General features: G+C 41.9%; 1 protein-coding gene across 1 annotated transcript; it reads right to left on the bottom strand.

The window, feature by feature from the left end:
- Nucleotides 1-8,700: 8,700 nt before the first annotated feature.
- On the bottom strand, nt 8,701-16,245 carry Saysd1 (SAYSVFN motif domain containing 1). Its single transcript, XM_076860180.1, has 2 exons — nt 15,976-16,245; nt 8,701-10,287 (listed from the first exon to the last, which is right to left on the bottom strand). Exons 1-2 carry the CDS (start codon nt 16,186-16,188, stop codon nt 9,943-9,945), a joined length of 558 nt encoding a protein of 185 aa, XP_076716295.1. The 5' UTR covers nt 16,189-16,245; the 3' UTR covers nt 8,701-9,942.
- Nucleotides 16,246-20,880: the final 4,635 nt, after the last annotated feature.

The following is a 20,880-nucleotide window of genomic DNA, read 5'->3' as shown; positions in this document are numbered from 1 at the left end:
CTCAGTTGGTAGAGTGTTTGCCTAACATGCACAAGGCCCTGGGTTCAATCTCCAGCACCACCAAAGAAAGAAAGAAAGAAAGAAATCACTATTGTAGAATACCATAAGAATATATTCAGTTGATCATTAAGTGAAAAAAATCAATTATAGAGAGAACTAAAACTAAAGCAAGTAGAGATATGAGTAAAGAACAGAATGTGGGTGTTTTAAACCTTAGTAATATTAGTAAGATATAACTAACACAATGAAGAAAGGATGGGAGGTATAAGGCAGTGTGCACATGTTAATTTCATCATCTGTAATGACCACAGGTCAAAATATATCATATAAGGCTGAAAAATCAAGAGATAGGTTGTAATTATATTTAAAGATATAATTAATCAATTAATAAATAGAACTGGATGTTGAGGGGTGGAGAGAAGAAAGGTGAACGTAGAAACATAAATTTACTACTTTCAGTTTTTATAGGATGTTAATGAATGCTGCCTAAAAGTATGAAGGATTAATATTAAAAGTTTAAAAGACAACTTTAGAACTGAAATTTAAATTTTCCACATTATCAAAAGGACACACACGGGCTGGGGCTCAGTAGCAGAGTGCTTGCCTAGCACGTGTGAGGCACTGGGTTCCTTCCTTAGCACCACATAAGAGTAAACAAAGGCATGCTGTCCATCTACAACTACAAAAATAATTTAATAAAAAAGGACACACACACACAAAACAGACCAAAAAAGACCATATATTAAAAGAAGTATACAGAGAAAACATAATATAAAATATGAGCTTAAACAAACTTTTAATATGTGAGTTAAAGACATGTATTAAAACAAAAATATTCTCATAATGGATTATAAAAAACAAAGCCCAACTATTTTCTCTCTACAAGCAGCATACTCAATGAAAAATAACTCAGGCTGAAACAAAAATATGGACAGAGCATACCAGGAAAATGTAAACAGAAAGCAAACAGGGCTCCCAATCTTAATATCAGTTAAGGATGAATTCAGAACAAAATGCAACAAAGAAAACAAAAAGGGCTTTTTATAATGATAAAAGAGTCAATCTAAAATGAAGGCCTAAAAATATGCTTCTTATATATTCCAAAATTTTTAAATGCTCAAAAGAAAATAATATGATAATCTTATGAAAATCATTGGTAAAATATAAATGAGAAAATTAACAAATGGAATCTGTCAGCACACTGGAAAAATAAAACAGTGCAATCAAGGGTGGGGCTTGTTCCAGGAATGCAAGGATGGCTCAACTGAATTAGTCTATAATTATTATATTAAATTGATCACAGAGAAAAATTATGTGGTTAATCCTTACATTGAAAGAGGATTCTGTGAAATTCAATATCTATTCTCAATTTAAGGGAGAAAAATACAATTTGTACTTGTATTTAATAATACAAGTACAAATGCATAATCTCTTAAGACATCTGTTTGTTTATCCACCACTTCCCCCAAAGTCAGCAGCATGCTTAATGAGAAAACATTGACACAAGCTCATTAAGAAAAAGACAGGGCTGAGGTTGTGGCTCAGTGGTAGAGTGCTTGCCTAGCATTTGTTATGCACTGGGTTTGATTTTCAGCACCGCATATAAATAAATAAAATAAAGGTCCATTGGCAACTAAAAAATACTTTTTAAAAAAAAGAACAAGACAAAGCTATCATTGACTACTATTCTGACTTAACATATTTCTGTATGTTCTAGAGAAATGTAAGTTAGAGAAAAAACAAAGAGGAAAAAAGAAGTATAAAAATTGGGGGGAAAGTAACTAATTTTATATGATTTTTTTTGTCTGTATTTATTTTTGGAAGTCCTGGGGACCAAACTTAGGGCCTCACGCATTCTAGGTGTGAGTTCTACACTGAGTTACACTCCCATCCCTCATTATTTGAAAAGAAGTAATTATCTATGTAGAAAATCCAGGAAAATCAACCAAAAGACCATTAATAAGAGAGTTCAGTAAAAGTACAAAATCTCCTCTCTCTCTCTCTCTCTCTCTCTCTCTCTCTCTCTCACACACACACACACACACACACACACACACACACACACACATACACACACCAACAACCAATTGGAAGAAATAATAGAAGAAAAGACCTACCTTCCATTAATAGCAAAAAAACAACCAGGAATAAGCAGGAAACAGTAAGATCGATATGAAGAAAACTTGAAAATGCAACTAAGGGCCAATAAAAAGGCTTAAACAAACATCAGAACTTACTCTTGAACAGTAAAGTAAGAACTTTAAGAAGTTTCCTTCCCATTAATTTGTTCACAAATTTAATGTGAGAACAATAAAAATACTGATGGAAATTTTGAGGACCTGGTCCGCTAATTCTAAAGTTCACATAGAAAAAATAAATATGTGAGAAAGAGTTTTAAAAAAGAAAACTGAAAAGTAATAGAAAGGGGTCTAGCCCATTCAAATTTAAAAACTTTTTAAATATACATATTATATAAAATCACAATTTTTAAAAATGAGGTACTGGAATGTGAAGAGACTGACAGATTACATATATATATATATATATCCGCCCCCCCACACACACCAGTATTCCTTTCTGAAGTTGCCTTTCATTGATTCCTTTTATTTTTCCTTAATATCCCAGTTGTCAAATCTGTCGTATTTCTCAAAGCATGTTATTCTCCTTATCAACTTTCTCCCAAGCAGTTTCCTCTGGCCCTCAAAAATGCCACCTCCTTGCCCGCATCTTCTTTTCTAGGAAACAGCTGGTCCCAATTGGAACTCAGCACAAGGCCACTGTCTCCCTGCTGGAAGCTCTGGCCTCCTTCTGTATGTGTGTGTGTATTATGTGTGTGTGTTGTATGTGTGTGTGTGTGCATAAACATAAAACAGAAAGAAATTCCAAAAAGTTGCAAATATAAAAGAAATGTGGTTTATGAATCAGATGGCTTTTAAATTAGCAGGAAAGAGATGGTTTATTCAATAAAAGATGCCGAGATACCTGAACAAATACAGCTGGATCCCTACCTGTAACCTACTCCAAAATAAATACTAGGTAGATAAAAACCTAAATATAGAAGAAAATGAAAGCCTTGGCAAACATGGGAATTTTTTCTTTTTGCCATATGACATAAACCCAGAATAAAGTAAAACACATAAATTTGACAACAAAAATTTCCACATAGAAACAAAAACATAAACACATCCAGAACAAGAAATTGAGCAAAAGTATTTGAAACTCTTAACTCAAAGAGTCAATTTCCTTCATTGATAAAGTGTTCCCAAAAGAAACTCAAAAACTTCCCACAACTCAATGGAAATTGGCAAAGGATGAAAAGATTCATGGATAAACACAATGGCCTTTAAATTTACAGAAATATGTTCACCCATAATAAGAGAAATTTAAAATTGGAACTGTGAGGGATCATCTCTCACTATCCGATCTGCAAGCAGAGAACATTGAAGAGCCCCGTGCTGGTGAGTAGAGGAGGAAATTGGCATTCTCCTATGCCGCTGGTTGGGATGTAAAGCCACTTACTTCTAATCTATCAACATTTTAAGCCACATATCCTTTGACAGTGAATATAATTCTAAAAATTATTCCAGAGATATATCCACATGCCCGGAAATGACACAGGTGCAAGGATATTCATTGCATGTTGCTTGCAACCCCAAAAGATTAGAAACCACCTCGATGTCCATTTAAATAGGGGTTGGTTGAATTATAACCTGTCCCTATGGAAATACTCTGTAACTGTGACAAGGAAAGCAGCAGCTCTGTTTGTGCTGTTAGGGGATAACTACTAAGAAATACAGTTAGATGAAAGAAAAAAGCCAGTGGGGATAGGGGGGTGGGGGAGTGCCTAGCTGAGCACAGTGGCATCACTTGTAGTCCTAGCTACTCAGGAGGCTGAGGCAGGAGGATCCCTTGAGCCCTCAGTTGGAGGCTAGCCTGGGCAAGTTGGTAAGACCCAATCTCAAAAAGAAAAACCAAAAGGTTCCCAGTATTCCTTTCTGGAGTTACCTTTCACTGATTCCTTTTATTTTTCCTTAATATCCCAGTTGTCAAATTTGTCGTTTTTCTCAAAGCATGTTATTCTCCTTATCATCTTTCTCCCAAGCAGTTTCCTCTGACCCTCAAAAGTGCCACCTCCTTGCCCCCATCTTCTTTTCTGGGGAGTAGCTGGTCCCCCTTGGAACTCAGCACAAAGCCACTGTCTCCCTGCTGGAAGATCCCCCGACCCTGTGAGTGGTATTCGACCTTTGCTGAAGCTCCGGCCTCCTTCAAATGTCATATTCTCACAGCACTGGCACACTGTCCCAGATTAAAGGGACAGGTGAAAGGTGCAAGAGGCAGTTCCAGAGAGGAATGCTGGGTGCCTCTGGCTCTTATGTATTATTTATTCATTTTTGAGACAGGGCCATGGCTGTAGCTGTCTGGTCACTCCTTGCCTCCCCATTTGACTGTGAGCTGCTTGAGAAAAGGAAGCCGGACTTCATTGGCTCGGCAGGCTCAGAGCCCAGCACCAGGCCTGGCATAGACAGATGCTTGGTGAGTGGAAAGATGGGGCAGGGGAGGGAAGACAGACAGACTACACCCCCAAGACAGCTGGGGGTCTTTGAAAAATGAATATTGGATTATGCCATTTCCTTACATAAAAATCTTCAATGCACATAAGCAAAACCCAAACTCCTAAGAGGAAAAAAGGAAAAAGAGAGCTAGGGGGTAGAATCATGATGGGGTGCTATAATTTTTTAGCTTAAAGAAATAACAGACATGAAGGGTGGGAGGGAGGCTTTCACTGTACACTCCAGGTACCTCTTGATTCTGAAATATATATATATATATGTACAATACTTTATCCTTTCACATATTTCCAGAATGTTCTAAAATGAACATGTGCTTCTTTTGTAAATATTGTTTTTAAGAAAAACTTCAAAATTAAAGCACCTTTGAATATAGTCTTTGTGGTTAGATCTTTGTTGCTTTAAAGTCTTTTTCTCTTGGTGTTCAAATGAACAATTAGAAAAATGACAATTTTGTTGCCCCCTTTTAAAATACACAGCCGTCTTTCTTGCTTGCTTGCTTGCTTTGGATCTAATAATCACTAAGTTGGTTTCCCATTTTAACATGTATGAATTGTCTGGGTCTTTTAGTCTTTAAGGTGCTGGAGATTACACCACAGAGGATGCAGAATCCCAGGGTTCTAGCCCACACATCTGAGTCAGCAAGTCTAGGTAGGGCCCTGAAATCTGCATTTTAACATGTTCAGTAGGAGACTGCGGGACAGAGCAGAGGGGCAGGAAGGGGACTGATTGCTTTTTGAAACATCTGCCCATTACTTATTAAGAAAACTGTATGGGGGGTGGGGATTGAACTCAGGGGCACTCAACCACTGAGCCACATCCCCAGTCCTATTTTGTACTTTATTTAGAGACAGGGTCTCACTGAGTTGCTTAGGGCCTCACTTTTTGCTGAAGCTGACTTTGAACTCAATATCCTCCTGCCTCAGCCTCCCCAGCTGCTGGGATTACAGGTGTGTGCCACTGCACCTGGCAGGAAACTGTATTTTTAAGTGATAATCGTACATAGTATAGTAGCTACCCTTAATTGTGGTTTTGCTTGCTGTGGTTTTAGTTACACATAAGTCCAGAAATAAACAATTCATAAGTGTTAATAGCTTTCATTATAGTATATTGTTATAATTATTCTATCATTAGTTAATCACTTACTGTGCCTAATTTGTAATTAAACTTTATCATAAGTATGTATGTATCGCGCTCAGCACTGCCTACAGTTTCAGGCATCCACTGGGGGTCTTGGGATGTACTCCCTGAGGATAAAGAATGTACACAGAATTTGGCATTGAAAGTGCCCTCTCCTCTGCTGACCTCCCCCGCCACAAACTGCTTTCACCTTTCTAAACTTCTGCCTGGCAGAAACCTCAGAGCGTGGTTCTTTGTGCACTCACCTGTCTTCTCTCTCAGCTTTTTGAGAATGAGATCCAAGCCTTTATCCAGCCCAAAGTAGCAAATGAAAGTGTGTATCAGAGAAACCAAAGCATTTAGTTCAAACTTTACTTTCTTTGGTTTAGGGACCAATTTTCTCTTCCAGTTCCTACTCATCCCCACCCCCAACTCCCGCAATGCTCAGTCAAGCCACAGCTAAGTCTAGGGAGGGGCTGTTTTATTTTAAAATATGTACATAAATTACTTGTGGTAGCTTTCTATGCCTTTCCCAGGACCTCTGGTGAGCCCTTTCCTCTGTGAATGCTAAAGTGAAAGGAACGCCTGGAAAAGCAGCACAAGTGGTTCAGATAAACATCCCAGTAGGTTTTCCACATTACATAAATTATCAAGTGTGATGCCAAGGGCCCAACGCGATAGAGCAGCGGCTCTATGCTTCCCCCTGGTGGTAAGATGTTCCACCACATCCCCACCCCACCCCTGCATGCAGCCAGTGCTTAGTCACCCAGGCTTTGCAGGGGCTTCTTTGCTGTCCCTGGAAAGGACAGTACACCTAAAATAAAAGGACTAGTACACCTAAAAATATTTGCTGGTGTAAGTGGCAGGAACCAAAACCACAGAGTTCAAGTTTTCCTTTCTTCTGCCCAGCTGAAGATCACTGGTCTGTCCAATTGTGTAACTTCCTGATTCTTTTTAGCACAGTTTTTGAGCCTAATCATCTGCACAGCTCAATCAAAGGCAAACGTGGAAGACCTCCTATGCTCAGAGTATAATCCTAAGTCCTCACTGATAAAACTCCCAGGCTTTTAGAAAGGCCATTGCATCTACCAAGAGACACATTCATCCCTTCCCCTAAGTGGACCCTCAGAATGGGTTAGGGCTCCTGGACTGTGGCCCAGAGTTATAGTTCAAATGACTGAGCCTGAAGGACAGAGAGGGCTAAGAGAGGACTGAGTGACGGTCTACCAGACTGGAAGACAATCACACAGAGCTTCCGGTGCTCTAAGCCCACTTGGAGCAAGAAATAACCCTGCATGGCAAAAGTTCTTTCAGTAAAGAATTCTCTGAGAAGTGGAGCAGTCTTGAAACTGGATTCTTTAGGGGTCATCATCTTTAATCAGAAATAAATGTGTCCCTTCCCAAGATGGATATCATTTTGGAGTCCCCTTCAGAGGCTCCTTTAATAGTCCCTATGAAAAGATAAGATGGGATACTGTAAGCCAAAGCCAAAGCCAATTTACTTGTGAGACTTGGACAGAAATGACCTCACTGGCGTCTACAGGTATCACAGGAACAGAACACACCTCTTTCCCTGATGACAGAGCAGCCTTTAATGGAAACTTCTCCCAGGGATAATGGTCAGGCCCTGAGTGGAAAGTCTGAGATCAACAGGCCCAAATTCAGAAAATCAAGACGATTCCTAAAGCTTAATGGTCTGATAAGAACAGCAAATATGTACTGTCCTTTCTCCTCCCTGCTGGGCACGAAGCTGCCTCACACTCCATTCTGCCATGTCTCGTGTAACCTCTGAGTGGTGATGAGTTGTTCATGGAGAATTCCACCTAAGACAGGTTTAGGGCAATCTAGGCTCTACCTCATTAGAAGCAGCCACATATTCAAAGAATGCTGCTGAGGCTCCTCATAAATCGCACTGAAGAGAAGTCTCTACTTACTGAGATTATTATAGGGATCCAAACCTCCTTAATTCAGAATCACAGGCATTATGTTTTAGGGGAAAACCTGAATTATATGTTTAAAAATAGAAACTAGTTATCTCCTATGACAATTCTATTACCCTGGGCATTGCAATAAAACTTTAATTAGCGAGGTTTCTCCCTTGCAATGGGCTTTTTAGAAACAGAGGCCCAGCTACTCAGAAGGCTAAAACAGGAGGATTGCATCAAAATAATACATAAGATGGGCATGGTGACACATGCCTATAATCCCAGCTACTCGAAGACTGAGGCAGGAGGATCCCAAGTTCAAAGCTGGCCTAAGCAATTCAGCAAGTCCCTAAGCAACTTAGTGAGACCCTGTCTCAAAAAAAACAAAAACAGGGGCTGGGGTTGTAGCTCAGTGGTAGTGCCTAGCATACACAAGGTGCTGGGTTCGATCCTCAGCACCACATAAATGTAAAATAAAGATATTGGGTCCACCTAAAACTTAAGAATAAATATTTTTTTAAAAAAACCAAGAAACAAAAGGCTGGGGATGTAACTCAGTGGTTAAGTGGCCCTAGGTTCATCCCTGATACCAAAAAATAAAAAATAAATAAAATAAAAAATATAGGGTTGAGGGATGACTTTGATAGAGTACTTAACTAGCATGCACAAAGCTTTAGGTTAAATCCCCAGGACCAACAACACAAGAAAGAAGGGGAGGGCGGTAGGTGAAGTAAAGTATCTGGGAAATTCAGAAAGCCTTATGAAATAAATCAGAAAACAAAATCATATCTCAAATACGATAAAAACTTTCACGTTGCATAGGGATTAATCTGTTTCCCAATCTTTCCACATGCCCGGTTTAGACAGAAGTCCTAGGAGAAAAGATTTCTCTGTCAACTAGGAGGGTCCTCCTCTCACTTGGATGATTCTGAGGTCAGACTCCAGTGGCAGAGGGCAGAACACACGGCACCCAGCAGGGAATGTTCAACCAGGGCTGAAACACCAAGTCACCTGGTCACAGGATGAGTGAACTCCCCTCAGCACTCCCCCAGAACTAAAACTCCCCTCACTTTTAGTGTTACCACTTGCTTTATTTTGTCCCCTGACCCCTCCCAGCTGGACGGGTGCTCAGACAACTGGCAACGTGTCTGCTTTTTCAACATCGTATCCCAAGTGATTAGTGGGAAGTTGGCATTGAATAAATGAAAGATAAATCTAAACTAAGAATTTGCTTTAATAAGTAAATCAGGCAAGAAAGAACAAAAAGCATTAACAGGCCTCTATTAACAATGTTTCATGAATGTTAAAGTGATGAGTTTCATAACATAAAAATTAACAGCGAACTCTGAAATGAAAACTTACCAAAATTTAAATGACTCAGTAATGTCTTAAGTTTGGACACAACTATTGTTTAAAACTAGAGTCCTCTGATTCATCAGTATGAAAGTATTTGATGGCTTGTGCTGCCCAATTTCAATATACCCAAACTTGAACTAGAAGAGGAAGGAGCACTGAACTCAGGCCTTTGACACTACCCATACAATTTCTCATCAGTGCCTACAAGCGAAGGACTTAAAGTCCTCAGAAAATATGATACAACCCAACAGCCACTACTTAGTCTGGAATCCAATATCAGCCCTGCCCTTTGTTCACACTCAAGAGTTTTTCTTGCTGAATTAATAACCACTTATCAATTCCTTGATACTGACTCTGTGAAATCCCTCTCCATGCCTATCATTTAGAACTTTGTCTCTTCTTCTTTTACTAATGGGGACAGGACAGTAGAAGAATTGAAGATGGTGAGGGGCAATGAATGGGACCCGTTTCTGAAAAGAAAAGGTTTTAAAGACATTTTACATTTCAATATCATTAATGATCAAAAAAAGCAAGAATTAAAGCAGAAGGTAAAACAGAAACCAAAACAAAAACAACCCCAAAATTCAGAAAAAAAAAGCTATAAATATTGTCTTAAAGAGAACATTTAACTTACAGTCCTGCTGTACCTAATCATTATTTCAAATAGCTCAATACTTCAAAAAGACAATCTCCCAATGCCTTCCTAGTGTTCCAAGTCATCTCTCAAATGATGAAAAAAACAGGTCTCCTTTTTTGAGCAACCTTTATAAACTGCACCAGCCCTAATGGGCATGTCTTTTAGAGAATTTCACCAAAGAGAAGTTCAAAGATAAAATTGCAGCAGCAGATCAGGGGAACACGCAGCCAGAGCCAACCCGCAAGCTGTCCTTAGTCCTGTGCATCTGAATTCAAGTCCGCACTCCAAGAATGGAAGGGTTGGTCCTGGGCTGGCTGCGGGACAGTGGAGCTGAGTCCTATCTGCCCGCCAGGGGTCTAAACTGTAACTCGCGTTCCAACTGCTCTGCTGTCAGGGTTCCCTGGATGGCTTCGCAGCCTGGGTTGAACACAGAGTAGGCACTCTTCTCTCCCTTCTTCCTGTCCTCAGAGGCTCGGGTCCCTACATACATCCAGTAGAACAAGGACAGGACAAAATAAACCAGGCCAAATTCCAGCTCCACAAACAGTCCCAGGAGGACCAACCAGAGAAGAATCTTCAAGAAGGTGACATTGGTCAGGAAAGGCTGGTTCCGGTGCCACTGTGGAGGAATGGCTGTGCCCTGTGGGGGCTGGGCCGTGCTGCTCCCAGGTTGAGCTGCTTCCTAGGAGACAGAAGCAAACACAAGTCAGAATAAAGGGTAATGGAGCTGAGAGGACCAAAACTCATCTAGAGAGGCAGTCTGCGTTGCTCTGGGAAGGCTGCTGGCTCATTGATTTCTATTTTCTTGCCCTGTTCTCTAAAACAAGCATTGCCAGAGAGTGCATATGCTTTGCTTCAGCGGAACCAAAACCAATCAGCAGTTAGGGAGATGTGACCCAACAAAAACCTTATGCACTCAGATAGAGTCCCATTCATGGGAGTTATTTCCTCAAATTAGTCCGCTGCTAACAAAAGCTAATTTGTGCCCCAAACAAAAACAGTCATAATTGGTAATGCAACAGCCGTGATGTCTGCCTTCCACACAGTCAACAGACATTTGATGACTTGATTAGATAAAATATTATGAGTGACATGATTCTAAAGTGGACACTGCACAAAAACAGGGAGGCAAAAATCCCTTTTACACATTAAAAAAAAAAAAAAGTGTTATGGCCAGTACCAGACCCTCTCACCATCCCATCCCATAACCATCCTCCAGATCCGTCACTCATCCCAAGGCCCCGGCATCTCCTGAGCAGACTCTGCCTCCTGTCTCTTCCCTTTCCAAACAGCAAATACATAACTGCTAAATTAATTTTCTAAAAGACCTGCCACCCTCCTGTCCACAAAAGTTCAATAAATTCCCATTATCTACAGGCTAAAATTCAAACTCCTGTAGCTGGAAGCCAAAGGTCTCCACATATTCCACAGACAGAAATGCCAGTACACAGCCCCTGTGCGGTGTGCTAATGGAAGACCACATATAGGTAGCTGTAGGAAGCTTCCTCTCCACTCCATTTTTTTTTTCAAATGTTTTTGGACAAGACCCACATATTTTACTACAACACAGCACACAGACATGCAGCAGAAACAAAGTGCCACATGTCAACACTTACCTTCCTTGAGAAACTCCTATTTCCTATTCTACCCTATTCTTAAACAACTTTTAATGAGGGACAATAGCCTCTATACTGATTTCACCATCCACTAATGGGTCACAACTTGCAGTGTGAAAAGCAAAAGCCTAAAAACTGCCTGTGCAATTCAATGCCCAGTCCATGGCTCCACACACGGTCCTCTCTTCCAACTCAACTGGTCTTCGCCAAAGACGTCCTTTCCTTCCACCCAGGCCAGCACAGTTAGTGAACTGGGCATGCCCTGACCTCTCTGGCCATCAGGGAGGGTGCCCCTTTGTCTCCCAATGCACTAACTGGCTCTTTCTCCACAAGTACCAAATCTTCAGCACTGAAACGTCTGTGAATTTAGGCCACGTGTGTCCCTCAGTTCATACATACCACACAGGCCATGGACTGTCATGTCCTTCTGTGTCTTCAGAGCCAAACACAGCACCTCCCACACAGATTCTCAATACAGAGCAGGTCTTTCAGTTTTTACAACTGCCTCTTCAGTTATATCCCCTGTTGTTCTTCTCCTGAATATTTAAAAAGGGACCCAAAATATCAGCTTCCATAAAAACTACTGGTCATCTGATTTACAGTGCTAAAAATTCCATTTTGTTGAAACTTCCTTTTTTAGTATCAACATTGTAATTATTATCTTCAGCTGGATCAGAAGGTCTGAAATGATGATTTCATCAGCAACATGGCTTTACCTTAACATTTATTAAAGAAAGAAATGTCCCTTTCAGATTTGACCAGTGTGCCCAATAGTTCTTGCCTGAGAGGAGGGATGTATTGGGAAAGACAGGTTTGGCTTGTGTGAAAAAAGGGACAGACGGTGTGAAGAGGCAGGGTGGGGGTGGGTTGAGATGGTGGGGGGGAAGCCAGGCAGGCCACAACAAAGATTCTGGAAATGGGAAGCCACTGAAGGTCTTCACAGGGAACTAACACAATCTAATTGACACCTACTACAGCCGTGTAAAGAATGCACTGCAAGGGACCAAAAGTCTATAGGGGAAGTGTTAGTGCTCATGTAGAGGCCCAGCAAGAGAGGACCAGGCATGGATCAGGTGGCAGCAGAAGTCAATGAGAAATGATGGATTGATGGATACAGAATACATACTGAATGTCAATGAACTGAAGAGTTCACAGTAAGTTGAATTTATTTTAATATTCAGGAAGCATAAAAAAATATGCCACCATTTACTGAGTACCTCCAAAATGTCTGATCTCCTGTAATCTAGAAGGCAAGCATTACTATTCCCAATTTACTGGTATGGAAACAATGAGAGGTTTAAGCAATTTCCCTAAAATCGTACAGCTAGTGATAGGAGGGGTAAGGTCTGCCTAGGATGTTAGAATGGTCCCCTCCAAAGACCTTTTGGTTTCATTAGAGGCCGTTATGGGAGATAGCAGGTAAGAGGCTAGAGAGCTAGAGGGAGGTGCAGTGGTGGTGGCAAACAAACTAACAGTGGGCACAAACAAGGGAGAGGGGGAACAGGGGACTCTTCTGCTTCACTTACAGGGTGTCTAGTACTGCTTCACCTTACACTATAAAAGCCATGTGCAGAAGTGTCGGTGGTGGTTGTCACAGTGGATACAGTTCAGGGATGGCATTTCTGTTCTTACAGCACCCAGCCGCTTCCCACCTCAGGGCCTCTGCACCCACAGGGCTCAGAGGACAAGCCTTCCCCTCCCATCACCTGGCAGGATGCCTCCTCTACAAACTTCAGATCAGTGTCACCACATGTGTCCTTAGCCTTGTTCCCAGGTCTCTGCAAGGGTGGCTCCTTCTAGTTAAATGTCATCTACTCAGGGAGGCTCTCTCTATTCGCCTAATACACAACGTCACTCCCAACTCCCCACCACAGTACCCTGCATATATTTTTTTCCTTTCATAGCATTTTTTGTCTGGTTGTGTCCTCCTTCCCCTGCTACCCCAAGCTGACATGGAAGTTATAGGCGAGCAGGACTGTGTGTCTTGGTCACATTATCTCCCAGGATCGAGGGCAGAAGCTGGAACCCCATGGGCACGCGACAGAACTTAAGAAATGATGGCAAGGGAAAGAGAGAAATTCAAGATGACTCCAAAATTCCCGTGGTGATGCACGGTAGTGTTTGGCCAGGTGGCTCCAGAGAAGAAACCCGAGCCATGGGCCAGCCTGAGCCAAGCTGGCAGTAAAGTGCTGCCCACAAGTGTGGGGACTGGTCCCTACAGCTGGGCAGTGCCTGCATGGGATGACACTGAGGAAGGGGGCAAGAGGATTCTGTGGGATGACTTAAAAAAAAAAAAAAAAGCCACATGTATTTTTGTCCTAATGTAGTAGAAGCTCATCACAAAATTAAATATTGAGTTTTGAGGGGCTTGCTTTTTCCCAAGCAAAATTTGGGAGGAAAGGCAAGGAAGATGAAAGATACTTATATTTCCTTATCAATGACTACTGAGAAGCAATTATAAAAAGAAAGCTAACGAAGTCTCTGATGGGCCAATGTACTATCAATATTATTAGGTGGAGATGGATAGTAATTTTAAAAAAAAATTTTTAATGAGAATTTCTACACCAAAGCAAAACCAGGAATGATAACAGTCGATGAAAATGAGCCTAAGGCTAAGTCCCTTCTAAAAAGCAAAGCATTGAACTGGAGCCAATCAGTGTCCAGCATTTCTTCTTATCCCTTTGTCAGGCCATCAGCTTTTGGGCTTTTAATAATGGAAGCTTTCCCCAAGTTCAGCTTTTCCAAGTTCAACTTAATGATCTCATAGTCCTTTAGAAAGGAGACTTACAGTGTAAAGATCATTATGTGAGTTAGACATTGTTTTTTAACTACAGGGGAAACAAAGAATAGGGAAAATGGATTTTAAAATCTTGAGCAATTGTGCTCATGAGTTCTAATGAACCAAAGACAATTGAGACAAACTTCAGGAAAGGAATGGATTATAGAACCCTGCTGCCCACTATTTCTACAAGTGAGTGGAAACCATACTGTGGAGAATAACACCCAATCAAAATTGAGTAACAAGTTTTTCCTGATTAAATAAAACAAAACAAAAAAACTCCTTAAGATATATGTTGTGCAACAATAGATGTACTTAAGGGAAATAATTTTAAAGTGAACAAGGTATACTGCTCCAATATGTTTTGACATTTAAAAGGTATTCTTTGGTTCTTATGAGGAACAAAGGGCTTGTCACTTGTCACAAATTGTTGCAAAGCGCACTGTCATCCCCTGGTATGCTTTGTCTTGGATATCCCCCCACATACACTCCAGTCTCCCATACAGCCACCCTGCCATTGTACTCATGAGGGAAAATTAAATGAAGATTCAAATTAAAATTCATCTGCAAAATAAGAGATTACCAGAATTAAATTAAGGATGAAAAGGCTATCACACTAACCCATTTTTTTTTTTTTGCCATGAACATTCATTATTGAACTTGAATATCAACTTTTCTAGTCCAAAGGCAATGCATTAGCAAGTGCCACCAATGGCAGTTAGTTACCACACTTTTGCAAGTTTTGTATTCAAACCCCATTTCTAAAGTACAGGCTTTCTGGTCCAGCATGTGCCCTAGGTGTGAATAAAATGAAGCCTTAATTACTGCCACTATTGATTACTATTCAGTTAGACCTTTTACTCTCAATTAGCAGTGGACCAAGGCCCCTCTTAGTTGTGGAGAGGTTTCCCAAAGCCACAGTGTAACTGGGAAAACCTAAGTAAAACCTCCAGCTTCCACTGCTTTTAGATGACTTTAAAGTCACTAATTCTGGAGATGAGGCAGGTGAACAATTCAGTGCCCCAACAGTTTGGTTGTAGATGATTCCTCTGACTGAAGCCACTTAAGAAGTTAAAACAGTTGTCTTGGGCCAGCTTCCCCAGTTCTCCTAGGAAAGATGCCTTTTGTATCCTAATGATTACCTACAAGATTAGTTATTCTTGGGAAAGGAACCCGAGTGGCAAAACTTCCTAATCAGTAACTTTTCTCTAGGTTTACAGAACCCAGGACATCTGATGGTCTTCAGATAACATTAAGTGTGCACCAAGGATTTGCTAATCTTGTTCTTTACTTAAAAGTAAATTAATGTTTAACTTTCAGGAAAATAACGCGTTTATCTAAAAACTTATAGTACTGACATAAGAGACGAATGTTATCTCAAGGATATTGTGGCAGAAGAGAAAAGAAAGCAAGCCCTACACGAGGAAAACCCCGCTGGGCAGTAGCCTTCTTGCCTATTGCCCCAAGCTCCTCCTCTCCATCCCTATGAAAGCCCTTTGCGAACCTGAGTTTCCTGATTTTTTTTTTTTTTTAAATCGGTGACAGTCTCCCATCTTCTTTGGTTTGCTGGCTTTCCATATAAATCTTTTTCCTTGCCCCACAACCTAAGTCACTGCCCTTTGTGAGTTGCGTATAAATACAAATCTGGGTTCGGTAACAAAGGGGTCTACAATTCTAGATCCTAGTTTCCTGCCTGGACTCAGGAGCTGTGTGGGATGCGGACTGGCAAGAAAAGATCAGTACGCGTCGGTGCTGACCAGGGTGGCAGAAAACCGGCGGCCAGATCCCCAGCTCCAGGGAGGCCCAGCAGCCATCCCAGCGCCAAGGCTGCTCCACTTCCCGAGGAGGGCGGGGCCTGCGGAGCCACGCGCCGGGCGGGAACCCCGGGAGGGGCGGGGCCTCGGGCGGAGTGCGCGGGAGGGCCACGTCGGCGTTCCTGAGGCCAGGTCCGCGGACGAGGCGTCGCTCAGCTCACCTGAGCGTGGCTGGGCGGGGCTCGCGCGCGGGCGGGCCTCGGTTTCCAAACGAGGACCAGGAACTGTCTTAGCCAGCCTGGGACTGCCTTTGGAGTCGCAGCTACTTCCTCCTTCTCTCCTGAGGTTTGTGCCTCCGGGCTCGAAGTGCTGGGTTGGGCAGCCAGCCCTGCCCGTTTGCGAGCTTCTCGGAACTCAGCTAACCGCTGTTCCATGACGCGCGCTGCGCTCCGGGAGCGCGCGCCCGCCAGCCCGCGCGCAAGGTCCTTCCTCGCGCAGCCCAGCGCGGCACTGTTGTGCGCCTGCGTCGGCGGTTGCCCGATGCGCATGCGTGGTGGTGCGTCCTGGCCGCAAACTTCCGAAGATTTGTGACGTCAGGCGGGCCTGAAGCAGCCCTCTGTTCGAACGCACGTGGACGCGGTGTGGACGTACTGTCCCACTGTTACTCTTGCCCCGAGTTCCTCGGAGGAAAGCTTTGTTTTGCCCATTCTCACGTCAGGTCTCTGGTCCCAACACACCCGGCCTCGGGTACTGTTGAGCGCTCCTGCTGGGCACGACGAGGAGCCCCACAGTGAGAAGGTGGTCCCAGGCGCCAGAGCCCCCGATCTCTGGGAGGTTTCTCATATCAGGATGACAAGATAGGAGAAACCTTTTCCTTTTATCAGGGTGTTCCAGTCATGAAGTTTGGAGAGTGATTTTCTCACTGCTCACAAAGCAAGCTGTGTATCATTGCTCTTGCCACTAGAAATAATCTGTTGATGTGCCCAGAACGGTCAGAAACTTATGGGGAAAAAAAGCACCCCCCCCCAAAAAAATGGGAGTGCAACTTAAAATACACAAATCTGAAGGGTAGGTTTAATAGCGCTCTTCTTAACATGCTAGCTCTCTTCTGATGTGTGCACCTGTATAACCACCACAAGATAAAATGTAATAGTTCTAGCACCCTGGGAGCTCTTTGTGCCCTCTCTCAGTTAGTACTCACCTAAAAGAACACCATCCAGGTCAGATTTTTATAGTTCTAAGCATCTATAGTGAAGTAACACATAATTGAGACTCAAATGTTTGTTGAATCTTGATGAGTTTGAGTCAAGAAGCTAGACAAACAAAATGAAGTGTTTCATTCACCTAACAAATGAATGTTTATCTAGGGCTATGTATTGAGTATTGTATCAGGCAGTAGGGGTGCTGGGGTTAATGAAACAAAGACCTCTGTTTTATTAGATCTTACATTCTAAGTGGAAAGACAGGCAGTAAACACACAATTATATATATAATGTGACATCAGGTGCTGATTAGTGCTATGAAGAAAGACAAAGTAAGGAATGAAAGTGGGAGAGCTATTTAGAGCCAATGACCAGGGAAGACCTCTCCAAAGGGGAGCATGCTGTTTGAGCAGAGACCTATCTGAAATGACTGAATGAGGAATGTAACTACCTGAACAAGAGTGTTTGAGTCAGAGGGAATAGCAGGTACAGAGGTCTGAGGTCTCCGTTGGTGTGTGACCTGCTCACAGAATATCAGGGAGGCTGGTATGACTAGAACAGAGGGAGGGAGAGAATGGTAGAAAGTAAAGATGTGCTGATAGCCAGGAGCCAATCACATCAGTTCTTGTAAACCAGGGTCAAGTCTTTGAATTGTATTCTAAACTTGGTGGAAAGCAATTGGACAGTTTTTGAGCAGGCGATGACAGTTGTATGAGAAAGCCAGAGATGCAGTGGCTGCTGGAGGTGGGGCCCTGGGAGAATGCTGGAGGAGAAGGAAAACCAATTAGGAGCAAATATGGTAGGATAGAGAGTGAGATAGCTTGAGCTACTATAGTAGAGAGAGAAGAGGTGAGAATTGGTCAGATTCTGAATTTTTGAAGATTGGAGCCAACAAGGTGCATAGATTGTTTGGATATGGAGTATGAGAAAAAGAGGAATCAAGGATGATAGATTTCTTGCACACATCTGTGCACACACACACACTGTCACAATAAAAAAAAAAAATACAAGTGGGCTGGAATTGTGGCTCAGTGGTAAAGCATTTGTCCTGTACGTGTGAGGCACAGGGTTCGATCCTCAGCACTACATAAAAATAAATAAAATAAAGGCATTGTATCCATCTACAACTAAAAATACATTAAAAATTACAAGAAATACAATTTTAAGACATCAATTTTATTTGCAGTTCTAGAATTGGGCAACACCTCATCTCATATTTATGTTGCACCTCAATAAAAATGAAATGTTCTAATAAACTGAGCAGAGGAGGTTGACTTTATAGACAGAAAAAGGCTGAGTAAAGCAGAAAATAAAACAAGCAAATTAGTTGTTTCAAATTTTTCTTGTAAAAACAGGGAGGAATTCCTTATCTTACCAGCTAAATTTTTCTTGTTTGGGAATTTGACTATTATTTTTCCGATTTCTTGGAAGTTCAGATAAACAACTTAGTTGTGACTTAGTGGTGTGGAACTTCAGCATGAGTAACTGCATTTTTGGTTTAGTCTTTTGAGCTTAGTGCAGGAACTCAGTCAAACCAATGGCCTCCCTGTAAAATTTATTTAACACTTCCACACAGGCTAATATCCCAGGCAATCGAGTTAAGGATTCTGGGCCCCTCTGCCAAAAGCAAGGAAGACTAGGGGGAAAAGATTGTGGAATAAACATTGAAAGTTTTGTTTGGACCTGCCAAAATTTTGAGATGCCTGTTGGACAACCAAATGTAGGCAGATGGATAGTGAGAACTGAAAGGGAGGAATCAGGGTTGGAGACACTGGGAGTGATCAGCATATGTGTGGTATTTAAGCCGTGACTGAGATCAACTAGAGAGCATTATGGATAAGAAGAGAAGATATTTAAAGACTGAGCCGAGTGGATTAGAGATGGTCTGTAAGACAGAAAAGAATTTTTTTTTTTTAATGTGCCACGTGTCCTCATTGAGAAACCACAGGAAATTTCTTGCCCATTTTGGCATCAGAAGTAAATCTGCTTCTCCTGAAAGACGAGATCCTTTCTTTGTGTTTCTCACTTGATGACAGCTGAGACCTTGGAGTTGTGTGTATGGCCCACATCTAACAGGAATATAGCATTAAGATGTGATTCGTGGACCATTGCAAGGTAAGGAGGACTGGGTGAGCTAGTTACAAAGGTATGGCAAGATGGGGGGAGCCAGCAAGCCGTGTTCACAGGAGTTACCAGCTTGCAGGGTAGAAGCAACTAGAGGACAAGGTGTTGGTTGTTAGAACCCTATTATGGTATGGATACGAGGTATCCCCCCAAAGCCCCCATGTTAATGCAGGAGCTGAGATGATTAGACTATGAAAGCCATAACCTAATAAGTAGGTTAATCCATTTGTTGGGTTAATGATCTAAATGGCTTACTGGGAGGTACTTCGGCAGACCAGCATAGCTGGAGGAGGTTGGAGCTTGGGGATTGTATATTTTGTCCCTGACTCCTCCCCCAACTCTATTTCCCTACCACTATGAGCTGAGCAGCTCTCCTCTGTGGCACCCTTCCACCGTGATGTTCTGCTTCACCTTGGGCTTGGAGCAGTGGAGTCAGCTGACTATGGACTGAGACCTCTGAAACCATGAGCCAAAGTAAACTTTTCTTCCTCTAAGTTCTGGTCAGTCTTTTGGTCACAGTGATGAAAAACTGAATAATACAAACCCAGGAGGCCTATAGCTCTGGGTGAAGCCAGTAGCCAGGGGCACCCAGGACTGTCTATAGCCAAGCTCTGATGTTAGTCCTGCTCTGTCGTGCCTCGCTAACCTTATTTCCCCTTGGCTTTGTTTTCTTATTTATTATGAATTTATTTTGTCTTGGTACTTTGTAAAACCTCTTTAAGTCCTTTTTGGAAGATATTGAAAGAATGGAAGAAAGAAAAGATGAAAGAGATGATCATGGAGAATAACTCCTGCCAAAACAACTTCATTTCCTCTTTGGATAGGATCGCGTAAAACTAGCAAATACAAGAAAGGTCCCAAGAATGTACTCAATGTGTGAGTTTAATAATTTCTTTTCCTCTTGGGGGAATTGGGGTGGGTGAGAATTGCTACTAGCATCTAGTCATAGAAGCCAGGGCACTGACCAACATCCAGAAATGCACAGTACAGGCCCCCAAAACAAAGGTTATTTCATTCAAAATAGGAAAGTTGAGAAACCCTGCCACAGAGGAGGCGGAAGCTGCAGGGCTCTCGAGATGTAGGCTTAAAACTCACAATGCCATTTTCACTTCACCCTGCTAGAGACAGCATCATAGATCCAGACCAGATTCAAGGAATTGAGAAATAGATTCCACTTTCTGGTGGGAGGAACTATAAAGACTTTATATCCATTGGTTATCTACCTCAAAAGCAGATGCTTTGGAGAGGGACATAGGAGTTTGAATCTAAGTAATTTTTCATTCTGGAATACTTAGAAGATACAAAATTATATATGATAGATAATGTATATGTGCATGTATGTCATATTTGTATGTGCCCTGTGGCCCTGTACAGTTCTGTACTCCTGTAACTGTACCATAAAAGGCAAAGTATATATGATAAGAGAGGGTGGGGGCTAGGGAAGAATAGAGGTACTTTGTATTAGACAAAGGGGAGTGAAGGGAGTGGAGGGGATATGGGGTAGGAAGGACAGTGGAATGAATCAGACATTATTACCCTTTGTGCATATATGATTGACTGGTATGATTCTACACCATGTACAACCAGAAGAATGAGACGTTATACTTCACGTATGTATGATGTGTCAAAGTGCATTCTACTGTCATGTATAACTGATTAGAACAAATTTTTTAAAAGGCAAAATATGCTTCTCCACTCCTTGACTTGAAACTGAACCATGAAGTTTGCTTTGGCCAAGTGGGAATGGTGGAAGAAATTATGTAAGCAAGGACTTGAAGTATGTTTGTTTTGGGTGTAAGT

The sequence above is a fragment of the Callospermophilus lateralis genome, chromosome 6, assembly GCF_048772815.1.
Source record: "Callospermophilus lateralis isolate mCalLat2 chromosome 6, mCalLat2.hap1, whole genome shotgun sequence".
Lineage (NCBI taxonomy): Eukaryota > Metazoa > Chordata > Mammalia > Rodentia > Sciuridae > Callospermophilus > Callospermophilus lateralis.
The sequence above is the reverse complement of the archived record's forward strand: the minus strand, read 5'-3'. Positions and strand labels throughout refer to the sequence as shown.